This window comes from Neopsephotus bourkii, unplaced genomic scaffold (assembly GCF_033783945.1).
Source record: "Neopsephotus bourkii isolate Nb327-2 ecotype Australia unplaced genomic scaffold, CSIRO-AGI_Nbou_v1 NB_1314, whole genome shotgun sequence".
NCBI classification, from domain to species: domain Eukaryota; kingdom Metazoa; phylum Chordata; class Aves; order Psittaciformes; family Psittacidae; genus Neopsephotus; species Neopsephotus bourkii.
Genome location: NW_026901795.1, coordinates 143504 through 155949, shown reverse-complemented (window position 1 = coordinate 155949; position 12446 = coordinate 143504). Strand labels below are relative to the sequence as shown.

Below are 12446 nucleotides of genomic sequence, written 5' to 3'. Positions count from 1 at the left end.
TTCAGAAGAATATATTTTGAAGGAAACAGGCAACTATTAAGAAAGTTTCTAAGACCAGAAAGAGCACTGTTAAAGCCTGGTACAACAGTCAACAATTTACTGATGTAATGTGCTGGTAAAGTACATGGCTGCTGCCAGGCCCTTAAATTACCAGAAATGATAATTGCTCCCTTTTTCTCATGGTTCTTTCATTGAAGCTGTTCCTTGGACTTTTTTTTTTTTTTATAAATTACTAAGGCTGCTCTTAGAATGAATAACGTCTGAGAAGGATTAACATGAAGGCCAACACTGGAAGAGTAAGAACTAATTGCATCTTCAGCTGTGCCTGTCAGCCTATTTTATTTCCAATAAATAAGGAGGAATGTTGTAGGCACGCATCAGCCTGTCTCTGCATTGTGTGAGAAGGGGAAAAGTGAATTAAGTTTAATAAATGTTTGGTTTTTTGTGATATTTTGGGGGGGGGGTCTTCGGGGGGGGTGTGCGTTTGTTTTTTTCTCTATTTTATTCATTGGTTTGGTTGTTTTTTTTTTTTCCTTTGGGGTTTTTTGCATGCATTTTTGTTCGGTTAGGGTCCTAGGGGTTTTTCTTTGGTTTTGTTTTCATTTTTTATTTTTCTTCTCCAAACTCTTCCAGTTAGCAGTTGCCTTCATTGTACACAATCCTTACCGGGAAGAATGTGCCTGTGTAAGATGCTACATGTGTGGCATGACAGCGAGAACATGGAAGATAAGCCTAGAGCTGCAGCATTTCCATCAAAAACTTAAGAGCACATAAAATTTATAACTTTACACTACTGAACCCCCTGTTGTAAGGAAGATGCCTCCACAGAAAGTCACCCACAGCTAAAGGAAGCAATGCAATTTTTGAACACAGGATGCATTGAACCATGCCTATTTATAAATAAGACTCCTCAAACACTTGCTTCTATATCAGATTCTGAAGTATCCTGCAATTAGTGTACAAGATCTGTGCAGTAAACAATATACTGTAGATGAGTGGAGGCAAAAGGGGAGAGTGGGACATCATGAGCATCCATGGCACAAGACTGCCCCATGGCAAAGTCCCGACATCACCAAAGAAGTACGAGTCCATGAAAAATTACCAGGGAATTAAAAAAGTGCCAGTTGGGAGAAAAAAAAGCGCCAAGGGCGGGAATGCACAAACACATGCCTGTAGCTCCTCTCCGCAACCGACAGCAGGGCTCAGTCAGAGATGCTAAGCGGCTTTAAGCTCGGTGTTTCATTTTAAGCACCAGAAAGTTTCCAAAGGCCGCCTGGCCACAACGCTGCAGGCTTCTAACTGCAGCATCCCTAGGTTTGGTGTGTGTGTGTGGAAACACTCCACCTTTTTCTCAGCGGCGCTACAGTTCGGAGAGCTCTCAAGCGGCAGAGGTTTCAAGGAAGAAGACATGGCTGTCCCCCTTGCTCGGGCAGAGGCCTGCTGAGGAAGCACTAGGCAGGAGCTGCGTTTGTGTTGCTGCTCTCTTCTGGGATTTCCCCATGGGCACCGGAACCGTAGCCTCGGGTCTCGCTGCCCTGCAGCGAGGTCCCGGTTCCCGCAGACACCGGCACTTCCCTTTCGCTTGGACAGGCGGCGAGCGGGTCGGGGAGGAGCGGAGCTTGGGCGGGTGGGGGGGGGTGGGAGGGGGTGCTGTGCCGTGCCGTGCCGTGCCGTACCGGCCCGCACTCACCCGTGCGCTCTGCGGGAGATGATACCGGCAGAGCGTGTGGTCCAGGTCGAAACCCACCACGTCGCAATCAGCCAAGGCGAAGTACTGCTGCATCGCCGAGCCGCCACCGCGAGGAGGCGGGCGGAGGAGGAAGGGGCAAAGGCGGTGCTTCCTGCGCCGCTGGGCGGGGCGCGGGCAGGCCCTGCCGCTCTGCGGGTCCGTCGTCACCTATGCGGAGTGTGGGGCTGTTTCTGGAGCTGAGGGGTAGTGATGCTCGCTCCGCCCCAACAGGCCAGGAGGCCGTCGGTGTCCGGGGTGCTTGGTGGGAGAGCGCCATGCATCAAGCCCGGGGGTTAGAAAGGCGGATGCATGTTGGAAAGGGGGAGGCGTGTTTAAGCGCTCGGATTTAAAAGGCACGTTTCTCAGACAGGCATCGTGTGCTTGTGAACGGAGTGGCAGCTGCCAGGTTAGCCCTGGCTGCAAGTCGTAGGTGTGAGGCACCCGGAGAGTCATTGCTGGGGGCCTGCGAGCCGGGGCAGGAGAGGAGGGGAGTTAGGTTTGTGTTAGGCGGTGAGAGGGTAGTCACGCCGTAAGGGCGCTGCTTCATGCAGTCTGTTTATGCAAGTAGACAAGCACGGCAGGTACTACATTATACAAGTCCGTGCAGGGTTTAAGCAACACTAGACGCTACGAGCAACACTATACAGTAAAGCATACTATAGACCGAGCTCTGGAAAAACCAAAACCGTGGAGGTAACTAACCACCTTTTAATTTATTGACAGCTTTGGTAGGAAAAAAAAAAAAAAAAGTGTAACATGAAGAACGGAACGGCTGCCTACAGGTGACATTATCAAATGGGCATTTTAGTACGTACTGGCCCAGCAAGTATTACTACATCACAATTAGAAATGAAGTGTTGTGTTTGGAGGAAAAGGAACAGATGAGGTTTACGTTGACTTAATTCTGTTCTCTGTGGTTGGACTTGAATATAGTGGCTCATTAAGGCCAGGGTCAGGGTGCTTAAATAGCTGTGCTTAACAGCCTTGCTTGCAGGACATCCTGATTCCTTTCTACAATTCTCTTTGTAGACCAATGACACCATCAAAACTTTTATTCGATTCACAACAGGTGAAAAACACCTGGTTCAATTACTGTGCAAATATTATTTTTAATTCTTGTATAGTTATAACTGGAATAAAGAGAGCCCAAACATAGAATCATAGAATAGTTAGGGTTGGAAAGGACCTTAAGATCACCTAGTTCCAACCCTTCTGCCATGGGGCAGGGACACCTCGTTCTAAACCATATCACCCAAGGCCTCGTCCAACCTGGCCTTGAACACCGCCAGGGATGGAGCATTCACAACCTCCCTGGGCCACCCATTCCAGTGCCTCACCACCCTCACAGGAGAGAATTTCCTCCTTATATCCAATCTAAACTTCCCCTGTTGAAGTTTTAACCCATTACCCCTTGTCCTATCACTACAGTCCCTAATGAAGAGTCCCTCCCCAGCATCCTTATAGGCCCCCTTCAGATACTGGAAGGCTGCTATGAAGTCTCCACGCAGCTTTCTCTTCTCCTGAATTGAGAGCAATTGCTATAAAACATTGAATGCAAATAATCTTTTTTAGTGTTGCCTTCCTGTGTGCAGCTGTGTAGTGTTTTGCAGGTGGGTAAGTTGGGGTGCATAACCATAGCAGCAGTGCACAGCAACACTTTTAATTATACAATAAATAAACAATAATTATGTTTTGATTATATCAAATCATTTGATTTTTGCAGGATGGTTCAATGATAATTTGGTATTCCAGAGCAAAATGCTTTTGCAAATACTTTCAAGTAGTTGAATGAGATACTGTGTACTTGTATATTAAAATTCAATTTGCTATGCCCAGGTAGAGAAATTTAAATAGCATAACCTATCGCATATGTTTAAAAATTCTACAGAGAAGTTCAGTATCAGATTAGAAAGTGGACTAGATGGGAAAATACATAGAATAAGGCATGAAAATTCACTAATGCTAATAATATGACAGGATGAGCACTTCAGGTGTCAGAGGAAGAAAGAAAATGGATTGCATAATTTAGCTCAGCCCACTGTAGAGCAGCTTCTTTTAAAGGTTCAGTACCTCCCACAGTATACCTTCTACTGCTTTTGTGCATATATATGCACACCACACATGATATATGCATTGTATATTATATGCATTTTAGCTATACATTAAATAAATATATGCATATATGCTTAAATAGAACTAAGTTACCAGGTGTGAAACCTGAGCAGATACTTTCAGGATCATACCCACAAGAGGGGTCTCTGCCTCTAGAACATAGCACAAAACCAACACACTGTAGTGTTGAAACAGCTGGACAGGTATCGAAAATCACATATTCATTTGTAGAATTATAGCATGTTTTGGGTTGGAAGGGACCTTTAAAGATCATCTAGTCCAACTCTCTTGTCAGTGTATTCACTATCAATTGAATATAACCTCAAACACCACACAATTAGATCAGCAGTACCTGAAATATGGAAGCATGGAGGCCAAGCACTTCACGCTAAATTTCATGAGCTAGTTGTGTGCTGTTGGGAACAAGGCAAAATACCGTCAGACTTTCGTGACGCAATCATCGTCACTCTGTATAAGAAAAAAGGTGCCAAGTCAGACTGCTCAAACTACCGTGGTATAACTCTGCTCTCCGTTGCTGGTAAAATTCTTGCAAGAATACTATTGAACAGACTAGTACCTGCTATCGCAGAAGAACCTCTACCTGAAAGTCAGTGTGGTTTCAGGGCTAATAGAAGTACTACAGACATGGTATTTGTTCTCAGACAATTGCAAGAAAAGTGTAGAGAACAGAATAAGGGGTTATACGTAACTTTCGTTGACCTCACCAAAGCTTTTGACACTGTGAGCAGGAAAGGCTTGTGGCTGATCTTAGAATGATTAGGTTGTCCCCCCAAGTTCCTCAAAATGATTATTCTGTTACATGAGGATCAGCAAGGCCAAGTCAGGTATGGCGATGCACTCTCTGAGCCTTTCCCAATAACCAATGGTGTGAAACAAGGTTGCGTTCTCGCACCGACCTTATTCACAATCTTCTTTAGCATGATGCTCCAAAGGGCTACAGCAGACCTCGACGAACAAGACGGCATTTGTATTCGATATCGTACCGATGGTAGCCTATTCAATCTAAGGCGACTGAAGGCCCACACTAAGACCCTAAACCATCTTATCCGTGAACTGCTCTTTGCTGATGATGCCGCCCTTGTTGCCCACACAGAAGCAGCTCTGCAGCGTTTAACATCTTGCTTTGCGGAGGCGGCTGAGGTTTTTGGGCTGAAAGTCAGCTTGAATAAGACAGTAGTCCTCTACCAACCTGCACCCCAAGAAGATCATCGCCATCCCCATATTACCATCGGCGAGTCAGACCTTAAGACAGTTCATCAGTTCAGCTATCTGGGAAGCATCATTTCCTCGGGTGCCACGATCGACAAAGAGTTAGACAACAGAATAGCAAAGGCATATAGAGCCTTTGGAAAACTCCATAAAAGAGTCTGGTGTAATAAACACCTGAAGAAAAGTACAAAGGTCAGTGTCTACAGAGCCATTGTATTGTCTACTCTTTTATATGGGTCTGAATCATGGGTCATCTACCGTCATCACCTGCGACTCCTGGAACGCTTTCATCAGCGCTGCCTCCGTACAATTCTAAACATCCATTGGACTGACTATGTGTCTAATGTCACTGTCCTCGAACAGGCAGGGGTCACCAGCATCGAGGCCACATTGCTGAAATTGCAGCTGCGCTGGGCAGGGCACGTCTCTAGAATGAAGGATCACCGCCTCCCCAAGATCTTGTTTTACGGTGAACTTGCCACCGGTAGCCGCAAGAGAGGTGCCCCAAAGAAGAGATATAAGGACTCCCTGAAACAATACCTTAGCCTTGGCCATATTGACTACCATCAGTGGTCCACCTTGGCCTCCAATCGGGAGACTTGGAGGCACGCCATACATAATGCCGCTGACTCCTTTGAGTGCTCACGAAGAACTAGTCTCGAGGAGAAAAGACAACGCAGGAAGAATTGTGTCCCACCTGTTCCACCCAAGGAGACCTTCTGCTGTGCTTTTTGTAGCCGGATTTGCCTATCCCACATTGGCCTTCTTAGTCATCAGCGCGCTTGTAGTAAGCGTGGGTAAAAGCCCTTCCCAAATCTTCGTTCGCGAAGTCAAGCCATGATGATGATGATGACAGCAAGAAATATGAAGAATGTTGATGAATGGAATTAATTTTCAGTTCTGAGAAAATAGAAGATAAATGAGAGAATATCACTTTCATCTTCAGTATTGGCAGCACAAACCTAGTAAAAGGAAAATCTCAGAAGTTTACTTTCAGTACACTACTCCAAGGTTTTTTTGTTTGGTTGGTTGGTTTTTTTTGTTTTGTTTTTTTGTTGTTGTTGTTGTTTTTTGTTTCCTTTAAATTGTTGCTTTGTCTCTCAGTTTCTTGCTTTCAGATGAATCCTTTAAACATACTGACATCACATTCTAGCGCTTTTCTCAGAAAAGATCTGCCTTTAATCAAAATCCTCTGTAACAACTGAAATACCTTAATGTGTTAACAGCATCCGTTCAGATTACTTTTTCAGCACTGTTTCAGATTTGATCGCACCATGAGCTGCTCAGAGATGTCCACATAACTGAGGTTGTCCTTTTGGGCTATCAGGTCCTAACTGGTAATATTTTAGGTTTCCCCGTGGTTAATTTATGCATCACTGATTATTTTTATATTCTAAATACAATGTATTAATCCGTTGGGTGCTCCCCATGCTCAGCACCCTGACAATTAGCAGCCTGCAGGAAACACACATCAAGTGCGAGATCTGACATGTCAAAGCCTTTTTAGAGACACACGGTGAATTTTGGTTTTCATTGTGCCTTACAGCTGCTTTCCACGCAGAAGAGGCTCCTTCCACCATGTAGCTTTAGGGTGCAGGAGCGTACTAACATGCCTTGGAGAGTGAAAGGAATGTAACAGAGTGCAGTAACATACATAAAGGCATGAGAACCATGTCAAAATACCTCACATAAATCTTTGCTGTCACACAGAAGTTGCAGGCCTCTTTAGCAAGAGAGGTTCTCCACGTCATCGCTTTCTTTGTCCTTAAGAGGGCAGCATTACGACACAGTGGAACATCTCCGAGTTAACTTTGAATCATCAGCACCTTAATCTATTTTACTTTCCTTAAACTTCGTCTTTATTTTCTAAGCCTATGTAAGCTTTTTTCAGTTGTGTTTTGGCATAACTATGCAGTTGCAGCCGTTTGCCTATTTTGGCAAAGGTCATAAGAATTTAGTTTAAAAAAAGGAAAAGGCTCTGCATGTTGCTACAGTATACAGTAGTGCTGTGTGAAGATAAAAGAAGAATTTAGACAAACAAGAAGCATTTTCACTTTAGACAAGTAACAACTTTTTATGCAGAAGTGAGCTGAGAACAGTCTGGATTTTTCCTTGTTTGTTTTTAAAAACAACTGAAAATACTTTTGGAGTAGAATAAGTCAAACCAAAAAGTGCTGGGTTTTTTTTATAGAATTTATTTTAGCACACTGGTAAGAACTACAGTCTCAGGTTTGCACTTGATTTTGCTTTTAACCCATGAGGCTGTCCAATACCCAAGTAGAAGAGTGCCTTACAGCCCAGTATTCCCATCCTGCAGTGACAGAATATCTCCATTCCCCTTGAAGCATGATGCCTGCTCTCCCCAGTAGGATAACTCTATGCTCTTCACAACACAAACTCCCCATCTGAGAATTGTCACTTTCATCTCAGAGTGACAGGAGGACAGATCCCACATCTCAGGCTCACCCCACTGGGCCAGCTCAGGAAGCTCTGCATGCATGTCTCCTGAGAGCTCCCCTTATCCTCCTCACAGTCTGGGGTAGCCCACAGGCAAACACTGCTGTTGCTCTGACTTCACTCCCACCTCAGGTATGCCCACATATTAGCCCTTTTGGTGCTGCCACAGCATACGACTCTTTTAACGACTCCTGATAGCCACTCCACAATTCCCATTTTACAGGCAGTTCCTGATAATGAGCCACTACCCTTCTGCTTCCCCTTTTATGCCTAGATCAATAATCAGATTAAAATACAATGCAGTTGTTTTGGCATAATGGTGCTGTACCTATTTAACTCAAAGGACCAAGGAGCATAAAGCTAGCTGCATCCTTGACCCCTCAATCATGGCTTGAAAGAGAAACACTAACAGTCAGTGGGAGTCACACAGCACAAAACAGGTTTCTGGGATTTTGTGTGAAAGTGTACATTCATTGGGATTCTTCACTTATTTAAACAGGATTGCAGGATTTGACTTTATGTTTTTAACCTTAGAACACTTAGAAAGAAACTTGTGTAGAAACCATCAGAGAAATTAAATAAGAATATACAGGAGCAGACTTCTGACTTATTACAAAGTGATGCTTTATTAGACATAGATCTAACAATTCTAATTCATTTCAAGGATAGCCTGGTTCTCTGTGAGAGGATGAAAGCTGTCAAGAACACATTTGCTGTGTAAAACAGTCACTGGCATTTACTGTTTCTTTAGTAGACCTTTAAAAATTTATCAAAATGGTACGTAGTCCTTAAGGCATCCCTCTGTGACACACAGGGTGCCTTGTTGCTAGGTACAGAATCCTGGTGAGCAAGCTTGACTATTGATTGGGATTTAGGGTTAGCTTAAAGAGATTTCAGAAGTTTTACGGTTTATTGTGTTGTTTAGTAACCTTTTTATATGGCATAAAATATGTACACATTAACTTTTTCAGCAGAATCATGCACATACAATTTATAGCATCCTGCCGGCAGTACTGATTACATCTGGCACCTTGGTAATACAGTGGTTACATTCTCTGTCTCACCAGCATAGAAATGAGACTCATGCTGCTAAAGATTCAAGATTCCCCAAACTATACTCAAGAGATCACTAGAAGGTTAAACGAAGAGTAATCGACTAGATGCTGCGAATCTTTCAGAAGCCTGCTTATTGTCCTTATCACCTCTCTCAGATCTTGTAATCTAACTGAGGCTGTTCCCATGCAACATGAAAGAAGGAAATGAAAATCAATGATTTTGGCAATGTGATTAATAGCCATGACTGACTGCTGGACCCTTAGTGAGTATATATTTTAAAACTGGGAATGGTTTTCAAAAGGTCCTTTGAAAGATTTTTCTTTGTGAGCTGGATGGATGCTACATTTAGTCAAAAGAATTTGTACTGGAAATACACACTTTTTAGGAAACTATATGTCCAAAGTAGATCTTGTATGAGTTTTATGGTGAGAGAATTGTGCAGTTTCTATGATCTGTGGGGACATGGCCTTATTTCTTCTGTTTTGTTGTTTTAGTTTTGTTTTGTTCTGGGGTGGTTTTTTTTTTGTTTTTTTTTTTTTTTTTTGGGGGGGGTGGTGGTGGTGGTGTTTGGTTGGTTTTTTTTAACATACCATTTTTTTATTGTTACAAACTTCAGCATAAAATCCAGAGTAAGACTCCAAAGTTCTCCATCCTCATTTCCCATTCATTCATGGTGTATTAGCGGGCAGATAACTTAATCGCTTATGGCTTCAATTTCTTCATGAGTAAAATTGGAATATGTCTAATTCAGACATTCTGAAGATATCTGAGTCATTCAAGAAGGTTACAGGTTTGCATCTGAAGCCTGACACTTGCTAATGATTGCATATAAGATAAATTCGATGTATTTCAATACACACTCTGCACAAAAAGAACAGAGCTATTGAACAGCCAGTGGGAAATGCCACAACTGTAAAACTATGGACATGAAGATAACAGAACCAGAAAAACCTAAAGACAGTCATCTTTTTGCCTTGAGGCAGGATCAGTCTGCCTACAAACATCCTTAATAGTCTAACTTTGTAAAAAGGAGCAAAGAGCTGAGACAATTTCTTCTGGTGTTTAACAGTCCTAACACACAGAATGCTGAATTTTTCACCACCCCCCCCATGTCATGCCAAAGTCTCTGTTGCTCTAATGTGTCCTCTTTCTCATGTTGTGTCCTATTCCTTGCAGATCAGGGAACCACAACATTGAACATCAGCCTTCTATTTCTTTGAAGGCTGCTATCATAGATTTTCCCACAGACTCTTATTTGTTTAGTTATTTAAGGTCGTTCCTTAAAGGCTGAGGTGTTTTGAGCCTGCTTATCTTTCATTCTCAACCTAGATGATATTCATTCATCATTCATTCATTATCAAATGGGTTAATATCCGGTTTTTATTTGATTTGATTTTTTTTTTTTTTTTTTTCCCCTGGAATCAAAACCTGGATGCTTTGCTCCAGTTTTGGCTTTCTTAGGACTGAGTACTGGAATAATCATAGAATCATAGAATAGTTAGGGTTGGAAAGGACCTTAAGATCATCAAGTTCCAACCTCCCTGCCATAGGCAGGGACACCTCACACTAAACCATATCACCCAAGGCCTTGTCCAACCTGTTCTTGAACGCTGCCAGGGATGGAGCATTCACAACCTCCCTGGGCATGAACCCACAATAATGTAACACAACAATCTCTTTTCAAAGTAACATCCAAGTTACTTAATTCATTACAATCATTATCATGTTAGGATTTTCAAGATAAAATTCCATCCTATCACTATGATGAGATCTTCCCCCCTCCCCTTCTTTTAACAATAAGTCATCTTTTCTACCTGAACATATATTTAAGAAATATTTTCTTCTGTATGTGTTCATTGATGAGCATACTGGACACCAAGAGTGATGTTCCTTGGAGCTGCAGTAATAAAATTCTAACAGTAATTCTTATAAATCTCAAATATAAGATCTTATTTGGAATATAAATTGCATTTGATATTTACTGTTCTGTTTTACCTCTAGAGGGTGTCTAATGATCTGATGAAAGGATAAAAAAAAGAGCATCAGGGTTTTGATAAGAGGGAAGTGATCTAGAAGAATATATGCTAGAACTCCAAGTGTATACTAAGCATCAAGAAGATTCTAGCATGCTGATGTAACTCTTTAAAGATCTGTACTCTGTTTCTGTGTACATCTGTGAAGAAGATCGAAGCCACCTCTCCTATTTTAAGGAAAACAGTATGTTCACGTTTACCTATGCTGTTGTGTTGAGTATCATGCTTTTCTCAGGGAGAGTAGGTTAAGGTTTAAAGCTGTGGAAACAAAGACAGAGGAATACGAATTTGGGAAAATTTTGTCAGAGTAGGAGAGTGAATTATTTTGTTTCGTACAACAGAAATTTTTGCCATAAGTGCTCACTTGAGGTTAGTATCACTAAATGTGTTTACTTCCTATCCCCTTTCCTTATGTTTATGAATATCATGTGTTGCATGTTGGGTAATGTTCTTTGTACAGCATCTCACTGCATATCTGTGAAAGACACAGCAGAAAGAAAAGAGGAGATAGGAAGCTATATAGGAAAGGTATAGGAGAGAGGGAGAGAAGAACACATAAACAGATGGAAAGGAAGAAGAGTAAGAGTATACATATTTGCAGTACAAGTTACATCAGTTTCATCTGTAAAACTCTATTTTGAACACACAGGAAATGGGTCAGACTGCTGATGAAGCATGGTAAAGAAGTAACATCACATACTGCATCTTTGCTTTTACAGAAAGACTATTGTAAACATAAGTCAATATCTGCTAAAAATAATAAAACATTAAGCATAAAAGTGAAATCCTGCTCTCAGTTAAACCAATGTTTACAGTATATTGTCACTGACTTCAGAGTAAGAAAACCATGATTTTAAGGCCTTTTATAATGGGTCAAATAAAGAAATAAGTGACTTAACCATCGTCATTTGTTGACCTTCAGATTATGCCTATGCTTCTGAAGATGAGTAGGTAAGAAAACAGTTTTTAAATCAATTGTGCCCTTGGCCATAGTTATGTTATGGTGTTTAAGATTGTTTCCACAATTTAATTTATGCCTTGGCTGCTGCTTCCCAACATAATTTTGAAGTAAACCCCAGGATTATAGTTTTCTTTTTAATATGGAAAATATATAAAGGCACATCCTCAAGAGAGTCTGGGGCACTTCTGATCCTGTTCCTCTGGTTGGTGATATTCTTTGTACAACATTTCATTTCATACCTTTGAAAGACAGATACAGCAGAAAGAAAGCAAAAGATAGGAAACTATATAGAAAATATAGGAGAGAGGGAGACTTAGTTTGGCAGGTTGATGGACCATGCACAGTATACATATAATCACCAGAACTGATGGTAGATCCAGCCTTTTTCCTGTAGAGATTTTATCTGTACAAAATCCTAGTGTGTGCACAATTTACAGTGATGTGGAACAATCTGTGTAAGTATGGTTTACCTAGCAGGAAGAGTAAAAAAAAAATGGTGTTCAGAGGAAGGTGCTGATCTCTTCTCCCTCATAGTGATAGGAGACATGGCAATCCTTTGAAGCTGCATCAGAGATTTAGACTGGACATTAGGAGGCATTTCTTTACTGAAAGAGTAGTCAAACACTGGATCTGGTTTCCTAGAGAGGTTGTCAATGCCCCAAGCGTGTCAGTGTTTTAGGGGCATTTGGGCAATGCCTTTAATGATATGCTTTGACTTTCGGTCAACTTGAAAGTTGTCAGGCAGTTGAACTAGATGATTGTTGTAGGTCCCTGTCAGCTGAACTACTCTATTCTAAAACTGATATCTAATGTTTTTCTATTGGTTTTGTGTGTAATATTTCAGTAACTTAAAGTACTTGAAAAGATG

General features: G+C 41.7%; 1 protein-coding gene across 1 annotated transcript in view; it reads right to left on the bottom strand.

The window, feature by feature from the left end:
- Positions 1-1842, bottom strand: part of NT5DC1 (5'-nucleotidase domain containing 1) — a 128016-nt gene extending 126174 nt beyond the window's left edge. Inside the window, exon 1 of the mRNA XM_061366179.1 lies at positions 1691-1842. Within this exon, the coding sequence (XP_061222163.1) occupies positions 1691-1783 (93 nt within the window). The 5' untranslated portion in view covers positions 1784-1842. The remainder of the gene's footprint in view (positions 1-1690) is intronic.
- Between the last annotated feature and the right edge of the window lie 10604 nt (positions 1843-12446).